General features: G+C 36.9%; 1 protein-coding gene across 2 annotated transcripts; it reads right to left on the reverse strand.

Moving 5' to 3' along the window:
- Window positions 1-861: 861 nt before the first annotated feature.
- LOC113666747 (uncharacterized) lies at window positions 862-20908 on the reverse strand. 2 transcript variants are annotated; one of them, XM_027182537.2, is made up of 16 exons: window positions 20730-20908; window positions 14793-14884; window positions 13716-13776; window positions 11610-11691; window positions 10685-10737; window positions 9551-10214; window positions 8821-8859; window positions 8290-8386; window positions 7606-7685; window positions 7271-7376; window positions 6155-6242; window positions 5811-5945; window positions 5133-5270; window positions 2501-4455; window positions 1996-2031; window positions 862-1271 (listed from the first exon to the last, which is right to left on the reverse strand). In XM_027182537.2, exons 1-16 carry the CDS (start codon window positions 20764-20766, stop codon window positions 1185-1187), a joined length of 3750 nt encoding a protein of 1249 aa, XP_027038338.2. In that variant the 5' UTR covers window positions 20767-20908; the 3' UTR covers window positions 862-1184. The 2 variants fall into 2 exon arrangements, with proteins under 2 accessions (XP_027038338.2, XP_089070029.1); XM_089213903.1 differs by having other exon boundaries at window positions 862-1908; window positions 20730-20896.
- Between the last annotated feature and the right edge of the window lie 782 nt (window positions 20909-21690).

Raw genomic sequence — 21690 nt, forward strand, 5'->3', positions numbered from 1 at the left:
GGTCGTGTGGTCGGCGAAACTTCAGATTGCCACTTCGAGAATCCATGCACGATAATGGTTCCAAAACTTTCTTTTCTTTGTTTAAGGGATCAAAGAAAGAGTCAGTGAGTGAGAAAACGATAGCCTGCAGTGCAGGTGTAATTTTGGCGAGCGAGTGCCTAGCATTTTCTTAGTGAAAGTTATAAGTTATAACAGCAGCGGAAGACTGAGGAGAGAGAAATATGTCAGGGTGCGATTATGGTGCGGGCAATATTGAAAAGAAAGGAGAGGTGTGGGGATGGGTCTTTCCCCACCCCCTCCCTCTATTGTATCCTTATCCACTCTAACTATGAGTTAAACATGGCCGGTCAAAAAAAATGGTGGCGAGCTTGTAACGTTAACTCGCCCTAGTAAAACGCCTACACTGCAAGCTGAGAAAACGAGGATGAACACGACAGATGTGCTGACCTAATGAAATCAATACGCAGAGGCAGATAAAATCAAAGGAATAATGAAAATGTGCAAAGGGGGTAAGTTTCTAAAGGAACTGTGGTGCTGCGTCGGTGGAAGAGTACAACAGGGTTATTTGGTATTATCAACTGAGTTTATAACGTAAAATGGCCACCGTAAAAGAGTTTAAAAGCTGACGTTTTGAGCGTTAACCCGTCGTCAGAGCGAATGATGGCGACGGCAATACTTCTGGTCGCTTCATGCTACAGAAACTGGAATAAACTCCGGCTGGATGGGAAACTTGGCTCGAGTGCAGACTTAACCTTTTAATCCCCAAAGAGTGATTGGCATCTAGTTTCTCCCTACAATGACGCCTGAAGCACACATTTAAGTCACAAGAATAAAGAAAATGATCACCAACAAAAGAAGTTCTTGATTGTTTAACGAATTTTTATTATTAGCACGTGAGGAAATGTGTGCGAACAGTATGGAGAATATGCATACTGATGTTAGAGTTTAAAGGGTGAACTTACCTAAATAAAACCAATTAGATCTAATACATTTTCAAAAGCAGTTTTCATGTACACTACATAACCAAAAGCACATTACAGCAGCATTATGGGTACTTAACATGTTCTCATTTCTAACAATGCGTTTTAAATATTTCAAAATATCTCTGAATATATAACCATCTTCTAATTTGTAATAAAAATATCAATTTGTAATACATCTAATTTCTTGATTAAAGAAATCTTCTAAACCTCATAGTGAAGCTTTGATAAAAAGTCTTCCACATTCAGATCTGATGGAAAATTGACGTTCCCTCCTTTGGTCTTGGATCTCTGAAACAGGAGAACGTAGGAAGAAATTAAATCGTCTTTGAGTATGATAGCAAACGAAATCATTAACATACATTCTCAAATACAAATAAATCATACTGAGAAGTTCCAACGAGAAATTAAACATGATGTTTATAGAAAATGGCAAAAATGTCTGCCCTCTTTCGGCTTTTAAAACACTAGAGTTCAGATTTTTCTTTTTTCAACGGCATTGCTTAAACGAAAAGTGAGTATATCAGAGAGCAATTTTTGCATTCACCGAATAGTGATGCTTAAACTCGCTATCCTGTTCGCTCCTAGACCTCCTAAGATCAGCAGAAATGGTGCAGTAGGAACTGTGAAATCACAGCAGTAAAGTGAGTGCCCGCCAAAGGACGATGTCAAACTTAGAATAATGAGGGGTTTGAGAGATACAGGTTTCTACTTCGTACAAATACTTCACTCTGCTGATAAACAATGAAGGGAGAGACTGCCTTGTCTCCTTTCTTCCCAGGTTCCCTTGCGCTTTACATCTCTTCATAGACTGTTCACGAATCTCCCAAACGCTGTCTAAAGTCGAGGAGAGCACGACTGCCCTGTTATTTAAATCGCTAGTCGTTCGAGGACCTGTTTTGCACTGAATATAGTTTTGAACATACACCTGCGTAAAAATTATCTAAAATCAATGTACGTTCTTTTTCTTAAAAAGTAACGTTGAATAATAACTAAAAGATTTATTGCAACAAACCTTCGAAGGTCGAGATAATGATCTTGTGTTCTTTTCCTGAAAACGAAACAATATGGTACATATCGGTAACATTCTTCATAATCAAATAAAGGAATTCTGTTCATTTGTGTTCTTAGTTTTGTGCTGTGTATCGTGTAATTAAATTGCAATAAAGTTTTAAATAAAGGTTTGACAGGAAAGAACAGCAGCAGAAAGGTAACAATGAAACAAAGAGAACAAAGACGGTTCAGGGTAAAGAAAACTGTCTTAGATTAAAATCAGAAAACTAATTAACTTGACTTTTCCTCGTTTTCGCGGCCAGCGACTCTTGTGCTGCTTCAAGATTGAGTTACCTCGCAAATATGTAAACGGCCGTAAACGTGGAAAACGCGCCTGACCGAGTCTGGATTGGCTTTAGTTTGGCATCCGATTGGTTACTAGGGTGGCCTAGTTTTCTACACCAACCACAAAGTCTGGTAAAACAAAACCAATTCAGTCTCTCTTACTTTCGATATCATCTACCTACCTTTTCCCTCTCCAGTAAATCCCTTCGTCTTTTCCCTGACTGCGTTAATGAAACGCGTCCTTCTAATTCGCAACTCGATCCTGACTGTACCATCCCTGCGGAGTTTTCCTTCGTTAGATCACCACTAACCGGATTTGTTGTCAAAGAATCCGTACTTCCACTTTTGCTTTCCAGCGCCTCCGTATGAATTCCTGAGATAGGCACAGAACTCGTTAAATCCTTCACAGAACCATTGTGAGGTATTTCATCGTTATGTTTTTCGTTTGCCTTTCCAGTATTTCTCTGTGATTTTTCATTACTTTTAGATGCTAAATTTTCTTCTAAAGATTGTGGCTCAAATGTTGACTCTGAAGCTAAGCGAGGCGTGGTGTTTGGTGCCCCCAGATTACTCTCTTCGGCAACCTGGTTTGTTTTTTGAGGTTCGTCAGAGTTCTTATGCTTTACTGCAAAAGTTTGTAACGAACTGGGAGCGTTTAAAGAGTGTAAAGCTTCAGAAGACGTCGTTGTAGTTGTAATTTCTGCGTTGCTTGCCACCGATCCAGTCAGTGATGGATCGTTCACATTTCGTCCTGGACCAGTCATTGAATTTCGATCATTAGTAGAAGAGCCTGTGAATTGTTCACGTAAAACACAACGATCAGTTCCTATTAAAGACGTTGGAGTTAACGTGTTGAAAGCTTGTGACAACAGCGATGCACCGAATTTTTTTGCTGGGTTAGAGCGTGCAAGACTGGTGGGTAACGGAAGCTGATTAATGACTGAACTGGTGAGATTAGGAGAGGGAGCAGTGCTCCGTGCGACTGGGTTCACCGGACTGTCCTGAACAGTTAGGGTACTCGACAAATGTTGGAAGGAAGGGGACGATCCAAAACCTTTGTTGCCAAGAGTGACTGTTGATGGTACATGACTTGAGGTACTGGTAGGAAAATTGACGGTAGGAGGGACAGGGTGAAAGGTAGAACCGATGGGATTCATCAGAACAAGACTGTCGCTCTCTGGGCTCGGATGACTGGCATGGGATTTGGGCTGTCTGGCTGCTGTGGTGGGGACACTGACAGGTGCGGTAAATGCATCAGCTACCAAGTTGGCAGATGTGACGGGTGAGTCGCCAGGCCTTGATCCAAGAGTGACGTGTGTAACTGCCGCTGGTGTTGGGCAAGGAGGGGGTCCGGCCGGGTAAGAAAGCAGTGGGGAGGATTCGGCCAAGTTACCATGCAAAGAGGAGGTTTCGGCGAGGTTACTATGCAAAGAGGAGATTCCCATCAGGTTACCAGGCAGGGGGGTTGATCTGACGACTGAACTGCAAACAGTGTCTGGAAATGCAGAGGGTGTGGTGGAAGAGCTCATAGCACTAGAACACCAAACGATAGGAGGAGCACTGGGTACAACATCAACGACAGAAGATGAAATGAGATTCCTTTGCCTTGCGCAGTTGTTAAGTGATTGCGCAGCACATATGTTCATGCTTCTTGAAACAGTCGTGGGCGTCACAGACTGCACGTTACTGTTGCAAATGGCAGTACTAGATGAAGATGAAGATGACGAGTTACTAGCTTCCACACTTCGTTTTACGTTTCTTGCTTTTTTCTTATTTGAAGATGCTTTGTCGCTTTTATCTGCTGTCATTTTCTGCCCAACGCTTTTGTTACTTTTATTGTTTCTCTTTCCACCCCTCTTGGTAGGCTCTGGTGTTCTTCCAAGATTAAAATCGAGCGCACGAACATATGGAAAGGCTGACGTGATCAAACTGGGCCGATTGTAGGAAGAATTAACTCTGGACTCTCTGCTGTTTGTAGACCAATGGCCTTGAGTAGTCTCCTCGGGCGGGGTTTTGGGCAAATGTTTCTCAGTGCTCTGATAACTTACTGCGTGAACAGAGTGTGACTGTGTTTGAGAAGGAATCTTCTGCGGGCTGCCGGCCAGTAAGAGTAACGCATCAGTGACGATACTAGTGGCTGAAAAGAAAAATAGAAATAAATGAAAAAAATTAACTCGGGGGCGGGGGGAGGGGGAGGGGGAGGGGGGAGAGGGGTGGAGTTTTTACGGATAAAGTAGAACATGGATGTGATTTCTATGAAATGGCTCACGTCAAGGCAGCCAGAAGTAATGTAGGGCTGCCTACCCGAGACTAACTCACAAGAGAGTTCCGATTGTTGACGCCTTAAAGTTTGTGGAAGAACTGTTGGAAGGGTGAACTATTGAAAGGTCCCAACTCAACTTTTCTTTCAGTCACCGTATTTACATGTAAATCATAAAACGGTCGCCAAAAGTATCATTCTTGTCGCGCGAAAAAAAAAAAACAACTCCAACAAAAGAAGGGAATGTTTCCTTGATTACATGCTGTTTTAACGATCGCGTCAGAAATCGGAAGTAAGGGGGTGAAGTTGGACGTCAGTGTCACAAATTGGAGGATAGCGTTCGAGTTTGGACGGAATTGTCCGAAATCCAACGATGGTCGGACAAAAGAGATCATAATTTACCCTATCCGAATGGAAAAGTTACCCGTCCCACACGTTAGGAAGGCCCAAGTTTCCGGCCCTTCAGTACCATCATTTGGTTTTCCTTATTCTACTGTGTTAGGCGCTTCTAAATTTTCACTTCTACATAAATATCCACACGAAACGACAAATACCTGATAGGTGCAAATCTGAAGTGGACGAGGAACTCGAGGTTAAGCTTTGGTGAATTGATGTTGGTGGTGAAATGGTGTTAACACTGGTTACCGAATGAGATTGATTTTCTTCAGGAAAAGAGGAAACGTCGAGGGCACCTATTTAAAATAACAATAAAAAAGCTAATGACAATGCTGATGATGACAATACAGATAGTCATAAAAAATAATAAATGCAATAATAGTAATATTAATAATAATAATAATAATAATAATAATAATAATAACAATAATAATAGCCTGTGCACTGTCACAGAAAAATAATAATAATAACAATACATTTATCGATTCCCTTCAAATATGTCAATGCTGAAAATATAGTTTATTAAGTTGTACGTCCCTCTAAGAAAAACGGTATCGTCGCCCTTGTTCACTGTTTAATTATGGCTTAGAGCTTTTCTGTTCGCGGTTCAGTTTTCCTACAGCAAATTGGCTTTTTCCTTGAGGAAAAATGACATTTCATTAAATTTCCACAAATGTTCCTGCTGTTCACGGTTTTCTGAGTTTCACAATAGAGCTTTGCATCAACCTCACGTTGAACAAAAAAATTACCGATACGTTAAGGAATCTTACAAATTTAACTTCACTTAGAAGACAAAATCTAAGCTTTTTTAAGGAAGATAAAAATAATTTCATTACCCGGAAGTTGAGCAGCAGATGATGGTGGCAAGCTGCAAAGAGAATCCATCGGCCGACTTGATTCAGCCGACACCTCAGCACATAAGCTTGTGTCTGCTGGAGCATGGGCTGTTGATGGTAAAGCGTCTAGTGCATCTGTTTTAATAACAAGATTCCCAAATCAGTCACTGACCGAACAATTATTGTTGGCAGACTACACAGGCTACCTCCCCACAGGACACTAAAACACTTAGGACAAGAAACCCCACCATACAGCCTAGCCTGTCGACAAGTCTACTGTAGCTTTCAAATGCCTAAATGAAAACTCTGACGTACAAGTCACTAATGAAAGAATTCACACTCACCAAGTCCAAATACTGAGAAAAGGACATCAAAAGCTGGATCGGCCTGCATCAAATCTAAGATTTCCTTGACAGGAATATCATTAACACCCTACATAACAAAAGTGAAGCAGAGCAATCTTTGATAAATCAACATGACTTTTAACCTAACAGTGACCAACAACTAATTTCTCCCTACAGTAATACTGCTGAATCATTCATTTACCCTTTAACTCCCAAGATCTCATTAGCAATTCTCCTTACTGTCTGCTGTATAGTTCTTGTGATGTTAGTTTGGAGAATTTGGTAGTGGATCAGCTAATAATCCCCTAATTAAGATTTTGCTTTATTCTCATCACTTGTCTGCTTGATATTGTATTGATATTGTAAGGAGAAATTCTATCTTGGTCACTCATGGGAGTTAAAGGGTTAAGACCATGAGAATAAAGGAAAAATCATCAACCAGAGAAGCTTTGATTGTTGAATGAATTCTCCCTGTCAGTACCAAAGAAAATATATGAGGAATATGGATACTGGGGCCCATTTCTTGAAAGTCCCGGTAACTTATTGGGCCCGAAACCATATTTTAAAATAAAAATTTTAAGAATAGAGAAGTAAATTGTGCAACCCAACCAGTCTATTTTGTCTCTTTAGCTGAAAGTTTTATTGTAAAAATTTTCAAAATCTTTGAAACCCCATCTTGAATAAAACCAGAACAGCTTTACAGGCCCATTAAGCTACCGGGATCTTTGAGAAACATGTCCCAGGTATTAAGGTGTAAAGGGCTAAATCATTTGTGTGCCTTCTTGATAGAAACTGGTCCAGCACAAACAACCCCCATCCCTCAAACACTGATGTTATTTTCAGTAATCTTATTAAATTGCGCACAGGGTTCCTGGGCACAACAAACATCCACCATGTCTCTCTCCTCTCAAGGCTAAAAATCTTTATCCCCTTGGGTGCACTGTGTGAGTGTCTCACCCAAGAAACACAGTGACCAGCCACAGCTTAAACACAAACATAGTACACTGAATATTAGGCCCAATGTTTTCCCAAGAGTACCAAAGCAACAACCACCTCTCATTCACAGTAATCTGAGGAAATAGAGGAGGCTTAAAATGGTTTTTACTGTCTTATTACCTGGTTTAATGTAGTAGGCATATCATTGCTGCTTGCCTCTGTTGTCATCAAACTGTGTGAAGTATGATCAATGGGTGTTTCATCACCAACAGACTGCTGCCTTGAGCTGAAAAATAATGAAAAAGCTTCTATTTTTGAGACACCTCCATCCAAGGGAAACAAATGTTAGTCTAGGCAGAAAAAAATGATCCTATGACACTTGTTTCTGTTCCCTTTATCAAAAGAATCCTCTGGTTAGGGAGCCCTATTTATACTCCAAGGGATATTTCCTGAATTGAAGTTCCACTATATGATCATGTTAATAGTAACTGGAAGCAAAGAATAATATTCCTTACCCTCCAACAACTTTGTTGATATTTTCTGCAAGTTTCTCTTGCAACAGAGGGGTACTTAGCAGTGTACCCAGGAAAGATTGCTGTAAGATTGAAAGATTAACAACAAAAGTGAGTAATATCACTACACTGCTGATAACAGCATGAATTCTCAGTTGATTTTAAGTGAAGCCTTTGGTAGTAAAGGGGGGGAGGGGGATAGCCAGTTGGATTATCAGATACATTAGGAATCTCCTGAGGGTTTTTTTTTATTAACATAAAGCAACTTAGTGAATTGGTATCTCTGTGCAGGTACTAAGAGTCCATCACAGGTATCCCACTGGGCTTACAAAGATTTCCTCAGCAACATGTTCAGGTGACTTGGCTTTCATCATGGTGTAGGGAGTGAGTTCACCACCTTATCATTTGCTTTGATACAATGTTGCTTTACCTTCATCTTTTGACTCCCAAGTCTCAGCACTGTCTTTGGAACATTCCTTACAATTTAAGATCACAGGATTTTATGTTAAATAAAAAAAATCCCCTTATTAATATTTTTTTTGTTCTTCTTGTCATGCTTAAAAATGTATAAATATTGTAAGGTGAAATTCCTTTTTGGTTAATCCTGAATGTGAAAGGGTGAACACATTTCTTCATTTCAATTAGGTACTGATCCTTTAAAGCACATCTTCCCTAATAAATACTTACAGGAGTCAGACCATCTGATGAACATATAAGGTCCATTTCAACTTCTGCAGATGCTGGCACCTGCTTAGAGGGTGAATTAGGGGATGCTCCTGAAGTCCTTTGAAGAATAAACAAACAAACAAACAAACACAATCCTCTTTGAGTAAATTTGAGTTTTAATACTTACAAAAAAATTACAATTAGGTAATTTGGACAGACTACTCTATAACCAAATCTGGCTCTATGCAGGGGAGTGTTTTTCATTGTAACATAACTAACTACCATACTATGCTAATATTTCTCTAATTACTTTTAACTCTTTAAATCCCAGAGGTGATCAATAATAATTTCCATAAATTATCAAGCAAACAGATAATGAGAATACTGAAACTTATCAGGTAGAAGTTGTTATCTTGATCTAACACAAAACTCTCCCAACTAATTTACAAGAAAATGGGTAGCAGCTGTGAGGGAGAATTAACAATCAGGTTTAAGGGTTAGAAAACATTGTGATTTTGCCACAACTGCACAAAACAACATGTTGTAACTTACCCTAAGCCACCTTGAAGGGTTCTTCTCTTTGGCTGAATCCTATGAATAAAAACTAATAAATTGATTCTAGCATGACAAAAAAAGAAAAGAAAAGCAAACACTGACAAAAAAATTTCTAATATAATTCAGATTAAAAAATTGAAAGATTTTAGTCAAGTTAATTTATCAGTGATTATCCAGATTTGTATTTCACCTTGACTGCAATCAAAGTTCATGAATCACTATTTCAGATTAGTAATCACAGTCTTAACCCGTTACACCCTATCATCAGTATGCAAATTCTCCATACTGTTCTAGATACATTCCTAGGGTGCTGACAAGGAGAATGTGTTTAACAATCAGGAGCTTCTTTGATTGGTGATTACTTCCTTTATTCTCATGACCTTAATGTGTGATTCAGGGATGATACTTAAGGGAGAAATTAGATGTTAGTCACTCTTAGGGAAAAAAGGGTTAACAGCATGCAGGGCACTTGTCCAATGTGAACTTAATGGCTGGCCTAACTTACCACCACCTAACTTGCTAAGCACCTAAGCACCTGCTGGCAAAATATTATGCTCTAAGGTACGAATCCTTCTGAGGAACTCAGATTTCAAATTTGTCTTGAGCTTGTGACTATCATTTAACAATGTCATGTTTCCTTACTTGAAAAACAAGCAAAACAACTATTCACATTTTAAGCAGGGGGCTATAGTCACAGATACTTTAGATGAAATGCAAGCCTCCTCACCCTTTACGTTTTGGTGAGCGTAAATGTAATTCATTGTGGCTCAAGTTATGGTGAGTGTGGGCAAGAGAGTCTTCATCACTGTTCACTGTTGTCTGGTCCTTGTCCATATCCTCATCAACTACAATCACAGGAGGAGCTGTGCTCTCTGTTCTCTGCTGATCAAACTCAGTGCCCCCAGAGGAATCACCAGCTACTACATCATTGAACAAGTCTTGGACAACATTATCACTTTTGGCAAGTTCATCACTGACCCTTATGGTGATAGGAGACTGTGTTGGAGTCACATTTATTACAGTTCTGGCTGGCTCAACATTCCCTCCAATGCATTGACTGGTTACTGTAACAGGAGATCCTACAGGAGTCAATGCTCTGGGTAAAGTTATGGGTTGCTCCTTGCTGACATTTGACTGACTACTTTGAATCACTAAGTGACGACTTATAACCTGGTTGCCTAAGAGAGAATTTTTGTTCGATGATGGTGACACATTCCATGACAATCCATTGGTTGATAACCTTGGTAAAGGAAGTTTAAGTGCTGCAGTGTTTCCAATTGGTTTAGCAAGAGGCAGGAGAGAAGGGCTTGTTGTGGTTGTTGTTCTCTGTTCTTGGCTTTTTGGTAACGAGCTTCTTCTTGAGCGGCCATTGTTAAGTCGCCTTGTGCGAGCTGTTCAGAGAAGAAGAAGATCACAACAAGAACAATATTCATAATCATTACTTTCTCCAACCAGTATAATAGTCATTTCAAGATACTAAGAACTACCACTTCAATCATCTCTTAAGGGTTCTTTTGAACTATTATGATAGTACAATCAGAGGCATTCAACATGTCACCAACTACAGAAATCTTGTTTCTCTCTGCTTACAACTCTGTCTCTTGTCATCCATGGAAATTAGGTTCCTGTCTCTCCCTCCCCCCAAAATGAGCTGCAGCTTTCTATTGTAACTAGTATTTGGCAAAAAAAAGTATTAAACCAAGTGATTCGTATTATCAATTTTATGCAGTGACCTGTTGGTAATTACATCTTTAATCAACAGTGAAGCCATTAAATACAAACTATCCATAGAGGTTTCAAAGAGCTCTGTAATAAGAGGCAGTTTGAAATTCACACTCTCTTTTTTCTTGAAGTAACTTACTTGACTGACTGACTGTGTAAGTTTTTGGCGTGCTTGAAGGGATCGTAGCATATCTGAAAAAGGAGTTCTCATAATTAACTGGTAAATTATGATTTTTATCATATAAAATTCTGAAATATTCTAATAAAATTCTGATCTATCCAAACTTTCAAGACCATGAAAGAGAACATTAGAATTCAATAGCTTTCAAGACTCACACAGCCTTTCATGTGTGGTACAGTGATAGGCTTGTGTTTAACATGCATGAATTGGGAGCGAGTGATTTGATTTGAATGACATGAAGCCTAGACAGATCAAGATACGGTACTCTCAAAATTCTTCACTCCACCCAGAAGTCCCATAAATGGGTAATTGTAAACTATTAAGTGGGGTTGTCATTAAGTGCCATCTGATGGGTAGATTTGCTGGATGAAAAAGTGGCAATCGCCAGCTAGATTTCTGGTTGGTAATCACTCAGTAGAGCACAAAAGGCACTTCTGAAGTTACGCACTCACAATCATTTAAAATTGACCGCTACTGTTGGATTAAAAACATTTTTAAAAATACATGCCTAGCTAACCTGAGTATTAGTGACAAAACCACAAATATAATAATTGAAATAAAACATTGTTTTGAGCTCTCATATGTCATGATTTCTTTCCATAACTTGTGTTCACCACTTGGTAAATGCCACCCTTCAAAGCCTTGCAAAAAAACTGGGACAAAAATTTGATTAACAGGCCAGGTCTCCTGATGCATACAAAGTTCCAGCTTTGAGCTACCTCACTTGACATTTCAGACAGCAGCTTTAATTTTAACAACAACCCTGATCAAGACCTGTCAACAGACTCAAATCTCACACAAAAGATCAGCATTACTTTTTAGTTCCCAGCAACCAAGCTGTGGCTGACAATACTGAAAGATACATTTTAGTTGTCATACTCACTTCAATTGTCCAATCACAACATCCAAATCATTCCACAGTGATTTTAAAACAGCAGGGCCACTTATCATGCCGTTTTCCCTTCCTAGAGACAAAACACCAAAAAAAAAAAATACTAATAATGTAATGTCACGTGTAAAGCCCTGTTCAAACAGTCATGATAGTTGATGTTACTCAATGATAGTTTCAACTATCATTCACCATTGTTCACTATCATTGACTACCATGTTTGTGTTCAAATGGTTTAGGATACCGTAGTTAGTGATAGATGACAAAATTGTGAAACCTACCCATAATTGTGTAATTGTAAAAAAATATGACAGGTGCTTAGGTCAGCAATTACAGTGGAATTTGAAATTTCAGTTCAGAACTTAACAGTTAAAGATACTGAAGCCTACCTGGAGATGACAAGAATGAACTACGAGACATTCCACAAAATCTAGGAAGCTACTTTGGTTATTTTACCATTTGCCATTTATCATCATTTATCACCATCATTCACTACCATCCGCTCGTTTAAACAGCAAAAACTATCATCAACTATCATGTCAAATTTGAACATGTCTAAAGTACACAATAGCTGATGATAGTGCATGATAGTTTGTGTTCAAACATGTGTGATGGTTGAAACTATCATCAACTATCATAACTGTTTGAACAGGGCTTACGCCTCTCCATTATTGAGAAAGATTGACATAATTATAACCAAAAAACAATCTAAAAGACCCCCACAATCCTGTAAGATGTTAACAATGGACCTCTAATCTTCATGATTCCAACTATCTCTCCCAAAAGCCCCTTTAATTCCTTGTGTCTACTTGCTAAGAAAGCATTTCAGTTTTGAGGAAAAACAACCAGTTAAGGTTACTGTCAACAAAATAAGGTGAATTCAGAATAAAAATTGTTCTATGCGTGCTACTTTTATTAATAGAAACCAAAGAAAAATTTATATCATTGTTAAGCCTAAAAGTATAGATTTTGAAAATAATAGAAGTTTTCACAGTGTTAAGTGCATGCAAGCCTTAAACCACCAATTAGCCGCCATTTGCTTAACTGAATTACAAACCTCCACATTACCACAGACGGCCAAACAAACGGAATTGCATCACTCAGCAGATAATAGGCTGACAAAGTGAGTGACATTTTTTAATATTCCTATTGGTTCCTGAGAAAATCTATTTTGAAATTGGACAAAATAAAATAATTCATATTTTGTCGTGCAGCAGTTAATTTAATTTAAGCCTCACACGACAGATTTTCTGGCCAAGTTTCATCAAAGTCTGAAAAATCTACATACCCTATTAGTTTGTTTACATGGAGGTAAGTCACCTAAAAATAAATCTTGACAATTCTGCCACCAAAGAAATTCACAGTTTCTGCACCTCATTTAGGCACGTGCCGATGCGGTCATACCACCCACCAATGAAATACAACATTGAACCCCTGGCAAAGCTCATCACAAAGGAGTCCGTCAAAATTCTCAGGATAGGTTATTTTGTGACCTTACTGAGGAAAATCAATTTTCAATGGAGAAAAAGAATTTACATTGGATAAAAGGAAGTCCAAAAGTTCATTGGGAAAAAAAAAAATGGGCAAAGAAAGCCAGGAAGTAAGAAAAACCTAACTTTAATTTCTTTGATGTGAGCTTTCTCTAGTTTTTACCCAAAGCAAATTTTCTTGTTTTGGCTGTTTCATGAATACTCCTCTTTCTCAATTTTTTGTGTGATGCGCTAGAAATTCCCTTCTGTGTAATGCAAGACGTGATGTAAACAAAATATGCACGTCAAGATCCAGGACAAAAGCCTGTGGAAAAGGTCATTACTCTGCTGGATGCCGTTTGGTTTATGACGCCTTTTGCTATTCTTACCAATTCCTCTATAAGACTCTTTCAGCCGTGTCTTGCATTCTTTTGGAGATTTTCTAATCTTTTTTTAGCAAATTCAACTGAATGCTTTCTCTTAACTAAACAACAACAACAAAAATTTTGACCACATTTTGTTGACAGTAACCTTCATGTTGCATGAGCAAAGCTAAAGTTCAAGTAAATTTCTGAAAAAAAAAAAAAAAAGTATAAGATACAAAAAAAATTATAATTTTTTTTTACCAGACCTGATTCTCGTAGTTGAGAATAATCATCTAAAATTGTTTTAAGGTCAGCTGTAAGAAAGACCTGCAATTGTAGATGGAAAGTCATTCAGACATAACAAAGAGGCTAAGTACTACGATTAGAGGAAAGGAAGACACCATTTAGCAAATGGGAGGACAACTGTACTGTGAAACTCTTGGATCTTGAAAACTATTAAATATATCAATCCTGTCAACTTATCGGAATTTCTGATGATCTGTTTGACAAGTCTAAGACTTATTTTTGAATTTTGTCTAAGGGCCTTTCCACACTGATGAAAAAGTTGTTTATTTAGACAAATTTTCTGTCATCACCAACATCTTACAAGTGCAGATTGTTTGTCGCGACTTAACAGATTTTGGCCGAAGTGGATAAATCTTCAAATACACCACAGACAAATTTGTCCCAAGTAAAAACTGGACAAAATCGACCAAATAAACAAAACTGTGATTGTTTGTTGTAAAAGCTATAATCAACATATAATTGAACTGAAATCAGTTTACTAGAAAGGCAAAAATTGTATTTCGTTGCAAAACTTGAGAGTCTAAAACTTTAAAACAACTTAAATTTGGAGTTGGAATCCTTTGGCAAACTGTGCTGGCTGGTCTAATAAGCAGATTGGATGCTGATGGAATTTGACAGCTTTGAAATTTTACATGCAGATGATCAGACAAAAAAGATATGTCCTTTGATTTTTTTTGGGATGATTTTTCAGTAAAAAATTTTGCAGCTAGCCCTTGGAATTGAAAATAAAAGACCAAAGTAGCTTGGGGAGCCTCAGATTTAAGATGGCAGTGATCACCCAAGTCTTATACATGTAACTGGTAACATCAGGGCAAAAACTGATAACCAGTTTTCAGAAACCAGACTTACAACACTTGACTGACAAAATATTCCTAAATGGACTCTGATCATGACTTCAACTGAGGTTTTCCAAACATCTTTCCCTTCAACCAACAACAGTCCTTTTCAAATAAACCCTAACCCAGAAAATCAGACAACCCAATTAAATGTTAATCCTGGGTTCAAACCATACACTGAATAAAGCAATAAACATGTACATTGTCTAGTTCCTTGTTGTCATCACAGAAGAGAGAGCATTCATCTTGGAAAGCAGCACATGTTCTGTAAAGTCCCTCATCTTTCAGGTAACCTTAATTCAAAGAGGAGAGTAAAATGCCCAAAATTAAAACACCTCAGATTAACAGGTCAAGGATATTTTGTTCTAGTGCTAATAATCATGATGCTTATAGATAAAAGATCAATTCTACAACTACCATATTGTTACTTATTTTCACACGAATTAATCCTGCAATTTTTATGATTGTTAAAAATCCTAGACTCAATTGAAAAGTTTTGGTGGAAATCAACCATGCAAAATTTAATACACTTGACTAGCAAAGTGGGAAAACGCTGCTTTGCCAAAATATGAGAGAAAGCAGTTGATGGGGTTGTAAAGGGTGAGTCAGGTTTTCGTCCTGAGGATCCATTAAAGAAATTGACAATGTCCTTCAGCTGTGAGTGCAAATAGACAGTTTCATTTACTCTTGTATAGCTCTGCTTTGTTGCAAAGGAACATGTCAAATAGTTATCACTTTCATTTTGAAATGATTTTGTAATGATCTAGTTATATTCAATGTCATTTGAAAGTATTGGTATGGAAAATAGAAATTTGTTGTGTGAATTCTGAAACTAGCTGTTTGTTTGCAGATCAGTATTTTAACAGTTTTTGCAAAATGGAGTTCCATTTAATAAATATATATTTTGGCCAAATTGCAAAATTAAAGTTTTACAAAATATGTCTGTTCCATTTTAACAAAATTAAGTTCCTGCCGAATTAAGTAATAATAAGTTAATTACAGTGGCTGCACATGTTGTTCCATACTGTGAAAAACATTACCTTTAACCTCTAAAAATAACTTCTGTTTCTTTCCTCTTATGTTAAAAATTTTTACTTTACATTTTAGGAGGAAATAAAGGATTTATAAAGTAAAACCAAATTTTGTCCCAAATTTGAAAAGAGGAAAAAAACCTGAGATTTCTTTTTAATTTTAAGTACTTTTTAGAAAGCATGATATCAAGTGTCCATATTATCTCTGGATTTTTCTTGATCCATTGTGTTCTTAAAAAAAAACCATTTATTTCAGTCACATGTTTGGCAATCTGCCTGTTTACAAGAGTAGCAGACAGTTCTTAACACTTTCTCAGACATGGTATCAAGTGACAATTGATATTGAATGATTGCCATTTTTAAAAAGTATAATTTAGCAGCTTACGCAATATCATGATGGAGCTTAAGGCCACATATATTCTTTAATTATGGTAGTGTGCAATATTTCTTGGTACACTAAAAATACATGTTGATCAAAAGGCTTGGACAACAAAAAAATCTAAGTTTCCTGTGAGGATTCACACCAAAAACATTTCCTCTTTGTTCTAATGGCTATATAACACAAAAGCTCAGTTTATCTCCCAAAGTTCTCAATGATTTTATGGCTGATTTATCTTTACAATACTAACTAATACTAACATATCACTTGAATAGCAAGAGATAAAAAAAAAATCATGCTATCTAGAATACACCGAACCTTGATTTTATTCCTGAAGGAAACTATAATTGCTTTTCAAAGAGAGAACATTTTTACAGAACATTTTACTATCAACTAAAACTACACCTGATTCATTAGGTTCATGCTATACTGTCTTACACTGAGGTATTGATATTTGCCTTGTAGTAATCCTTTTTCAAGCACCACTTACATCAGAAACATTAGTTATATTACCATGATATAGCATAGCCATTTACTGTGCTTGTGAGCTGGATGTAATCATTTAAAGTGGCATGAAAGACACAAAAAATATTCCTACCTCTATGGAGAACATTTCAAATTTGGAACAAGAGCAACCAAATGTAAATTTTGTGAAATTTAGCAAGAAGACTAAAATGAAATTCAATCTTTAATTCCAGTGGGGTGAAGTTTTGTTTCAAACCCTCTTTGGCAAAATATATTTTTAAAACTATTTTGCTACAGTACACTTTTTTTCCCCAAGGCACTCATCACATGTAATATAGAGGCTCTTTTAACTATAATTTAAATCACGTAGCCTTTGTGAAACACATCAAGCACATTACTCCAAGAACTCAAAAGATAGAAAAGCCCAAGTCTAAAATTATCCAACATATATCATATTAATATCTTCCAAAAAGGCACTTCCAACATTTCTGCATAAGTGCTGATCACCTGTTTTTTTTCCCCCCACAGATATTTACGGAACAAAATCACTAATACTTTGTTTCCATTTTAAAAGGCCAAGTGACAGTTATTGCAGCCTCTGGCGTATATCTACATTTGCCTAGAGTCTAACCCAGCAAGCATACTTTCAAATTGCAAATCCATAACTGTGAATTTCTTCAACAGTGCTTTTCAATCAAGTTATGTTTGATTCCAAGGCAATCATCGCAGGTAAAGTAGGGGCTGCTATTGTTATAATTTAAATCACATAGCTTCTGTGAAACACATCAAGCACATTAATCCAAGAAAAACTCAAAAGATAGAAAAGCCCAAGTCTAAAAATTATCCAGCATATATCATATATCTTCCAAAAAGGCACTTCCAACATTTCTGCACATGCACTGATCACCTGTCTTTTTTTTTCCAGAGGCATTTACAGAACAAAATCACTGATGTTTCGTTTCCATTTTGGAAGGCCAAGTGATGGCCACTGCAGCCTCTGATTTATATCTACATTTGTCCAGAGTTTAACCTAGCAAGCATACTTTCAAATATCAAGTTCATAACTGTGAATTTCTTTGACTGTGCTTTTCAATCAAGTTGTGTTTGATTCCAAGGCACTCATCACATACAATACAGGGGCTCTTTTTGTTATAATTTAAATCACATAGCTTTTGTGCACAGCACATTAATCCAGGAAAAACTCAAAAGATTGAAAATCCCAAGTCTAAAATTATCCAGCATATATCATATATCTTCCAAAAGAAAACACTTCCGGCGTTTCTGCACAGGTACTAATCACCTATAAATTTTTTTTCCAGAGGCATTTACAGAACAAAATCACTGATGCTTTGTTTCCATTTGGAAGGCCAAATGATGGCCATTGCAGCCTCTGGTTTACATCTACATTTATTCATAGTTTAACCGGCGACCATACTTTCAAATAGCAAATTTGTAACAGTGACTTTCTTCAACTGTGCTTTTCAATCAATTTGTTTGATTTGAATTATTACTCTCTGCATCAGAGGAATACCTGTATACCAGCAGGATGTAGCAACACCAAATTAAATAAGATTAAGTAAAATCTTTTTTTTTTTCAGTATGTTTTCTATTTTAACCAGACTGTGATAATTGCAGGAGTAGCAGCTCTGTGGCCAATTTCACAGTATTCAAAGAGTTGCTGTTTTCACTAAGTTATTTTTACCTTTCTATTTGGTCTTGTACTTTCATAACTGTTTCTGAATTAAAAATATGACTTTCATATATTCTTAACCGTTTATTCATCACTTCACGGGTTTATTTAGAACCAACATCATGACCAGCTCCCAGTTGGCTAGTTAGTTCAGTTGGCAGAGCACTGCACCAATATCACAGAGGTCATGGGTTCAAACCCTGTACAGGCCTGAACTTTTTTCAGGCCTTATTTTCACTACTGCCTAAGTAGTGCACATTACTGCGAGGATCACTTTGATTCACAGTTTCTGAATTCTAAAACCTTGGATTTAAATACAACAGCCTTTCTCTCAGTGGGTTTAGAACATGCAAAACCACACTTCAGTCACTCAGTATTCTCTTTCCAAGAAGTAAACAAACGTAAATTTTGTGAAATTTAGCAACAAGACTAGAATGAAATTAAATCATTAATTCCAGTGGGGTGAAGTTTTGTTTCAACCCCTCTTTCGCAAAAATATATTTTAAAAACTTATTTACCTACAGTACACTTTTTTTTCCCCAAGGCACTAATCACATGTAATATAGAGGCTCTTTTTGTTATAATTTAAATCACATAGCTTTTGTGAAACATATCAAGCACATTAATCCAAGAAAAACTCAAAAGATAAAAAAGCCCAAGTCTAAAATTATCCAGCATATAAAATATATCTTCCAAAAAGGCACTTCCAACATTTCTGCACATGCGCTGATCACCAGTTGTTGTTGTTGTTTTTTTTTCCAGAGGCATTTACAGCCACTGGTTTACATCTACATTTGTCCCGAGCGGAGCATGCAAAACTATACTTCACTCAGTATTCTCTTTCCAAGAAGTAACCATCGTTCTATTTGGTCTTGTACTTCCATAACTCCGTCTGAATTCTAAAACCTTAGATTTCATACAACAGTTTCTCTCTCAGTGGGTTTAAAACAGGCAAAACCTTGCTTTACTCGGTGTTCTCTTTCCAAGAAGTAATCAGTAAAATTTGCTGCCTTCAGTAGCTCTTCCTCCTGCCTAAAATGGCTAGGAATTCTTAAAAATTCAACAGGTAAAACAATTGTTCTACTGGAAAGAAAATTTCTTTTTACTTGTCACGCTGAAAATAAGGGATAACACTGTTTACTAATACAGCCATACTGATGTATATCATAAATAAAAGATGTAGGTGAAAATGAAGGATTGAAAGCCCTCATATTTGGTCATAAAACCTAGTAGGACTAAAGTCTTTAACAACCCTATCTAACTGATAATGACTCATAGAATGTGGCACAAATTCTAAGAAAAAGCTACTCATAACAGTGCTACAAAATTTGGCCTCAAATAGCTTCAGAAGTTTAATCCCTCTAGAGAGTATTTTTGGTTTAGAGTGGCTATAAATGTTAAGCTCTGCTCTTCTACCCCATTTGGATGAGAACCAACAAGGAGACGGTGATATTGGACTTCTGTCAACATAGCCATAGCAAGCTTATGCAAAGTGTGCACCCATTTTTTAGCAACAAAACAAGACAGAGGATGACTTCTTACATAATATTAGGTTCTAGAGCTAGCATTTCTCATTAGTAAAGGTAATTACATACTCTGATTACAATTAAGGATAAATATCACACATGTTTTCAGAAATTGTTGAAATTGCTTGATTAGCACATTGATTTTTCTGCAACTTCTGAAAACACAAGTGAAATCCATCCTTAATTTTACGAGGAAATATGCAGTTACTTGTTTATAATATAAAGGGAAATGTTTCTTTAATTAAGAAGGTAAAAAACCACATGCTGTTGCACAAATTCATAGGAAGCCAATTCAGTATTCCATTAGCATCAATAAACTGAAAAATGAACAATTAGCTGAATGAAATTTACTTTTGTACCACAATACCAAAGCAATGAAACAAAAATATTAGCCACAAATGCAATTGTAATACTTTTAGGTAGAGTTAAGCCTTTTTAAATGTTTTCAATTCTGAGTAATTTTGCCCAGGGCAATTACCAAATTTAAGGAAAAATCCCCTCTGTCTCAGTCAACCAGCATTAAGTAACTTTGCCCTCTATGTTACCATCAGATTTAAGAATATTAGGTAGGTGATATAACAAGAGAAAAGGCAGTGCATCTGAGGTGCGACAAATTTATAAAATATCACGGAGCTTAATCAAATGTGTATAGTAATTATTTCTGTTGTTCTCGATAGTATAAGTTGCTATTACTTTTACGAGAGTAAAATAAATAGCCATACAATGTTTGATATTGATCAAATATCACTATTTGGTAAAATTAAGAACTCAATCTTGGAGTTACAATTTGGACTGATTCAGATTCAGCTAGCGCTGTAAACACCTACACGATAGACAGATCTACAAAATGACAATTGTTGACATTTTATAATTGCGAGAATTATCGATCCATCAAGACTTCACCCAACAAGTTATCGTCAGAAATTTAGCAAATTGAGTAATTCTGAAGTGCTACTTAAACTTAAGCAGCAATCTATCGAAAACGTTGTCACTTTCGCATTATATCGAAGTTCTCCCTTAATGCGCCTACCCTATTTTAAGACTTACCAAGTACCAGTTTTGCGACGATACAACCTTCTATCATTCTGTGAAGAGATCACTCCGATGTTATGGCGCAGAAAGCCATTTGTAAACAATAATTAGTTATATAAGTTGAATTTAACCTTCTGTTACTCCAACTGTGTTTCGCGCGAAATACACTACATACTGCGCATGTGACATCGAGACTGTATCAAATATTGCAGGCGCCATATTTCAGCATAATTTATTCATCTTTCACATGACCCCTCTTCATTTGGAAATAAGCATGTTATTGTCATGAGAGGCAGAACTTTTAAACCGTGAACAAAGAGCGGCATTGATGTGACTTTCGCAATATATTTCCTTTTAAGGTCATTTCTCTCGCGTCCACTTTCATCTTTTATTCTTTCATTTATATTCCATCCCGGTCTCTTTTCCTACTTTTCAATTCCTCCCCTCGTTTTTCTCCCACCCATTCTGTTGTCCTGCTATTTTATTTGCTTTTCTTATCATTTCCTTCCATATGCTTTCCGCCTTGTAATTTCAAAAGTAGTAACGCATCACTGAATGGAATTATTTACTGATATGAAAGTGCTACAAATATGAGGAATATTTTTTTTATCACGCATTTTCAAAAGAAAATATGAAGGGCTTTAAAAAATTATTCCCTCTTTTTAACTCTCCATGGGGACAAAGGTCGAACAAGGACTGAGGGGTACTGGATGGGGGTTAAAATCTTAAAACGCCAAGTTCCCAACTGTTTCTAATCTTGAAAGTAATAGTCTTTGAAAATTAATACAGGCAATAAATCTTTTTGATATAATCCATTTCAGCTGTAGGGGATATATAATCGGATACAGAGGGCAAAACGAGAGGTGGGTTCTAACTTTGAGGATTAAAAGTTATTCAACCTTGAGCTTGACTGTTCTTTATCCATAAAGAAAACAGAAGAATGTATTAAAAATATTACTCTGCAACAAACAAGTGT

The sequence above is a fragment of the Pocillopora damicornis genome, chromosome 8, assembly GCF_964200805.1.
Source record: "Pocillopora damicornis chromosome 8, jaPocDami1.2, whole genome shotgun sequence".
NCBI lineage: Eukaryota > Metazoa > Cnidaria > Anthozoa > Scleractinia > Pocilloporidae > Pocillopora > Pocillopora damicornis.

Bases quoted from the DNA above. Each gene is read 5' to 3' on its own strand.
- LOC113666747 (XM_089213903.1), bottom strand. From the start codon at position 20,766: ATGATAGAAGGTTGTATCGTCGCAAAACTGGTACTTG. The intron at 4,456-5,132 runs GTATTTGTCGTT...TTTTCTTTTCAG, and splicing joins TTCAGATTTGCACCTATCAG to CCACTAGTATCGTCACTGAT. The intron at 1,909-1,995 runs GTTTGTTGCAAT...ATTTTTACGCAG, and splicing joins CATTATCTCGACCTTCGAAG to GTGTATGTTCAAAACTATAT.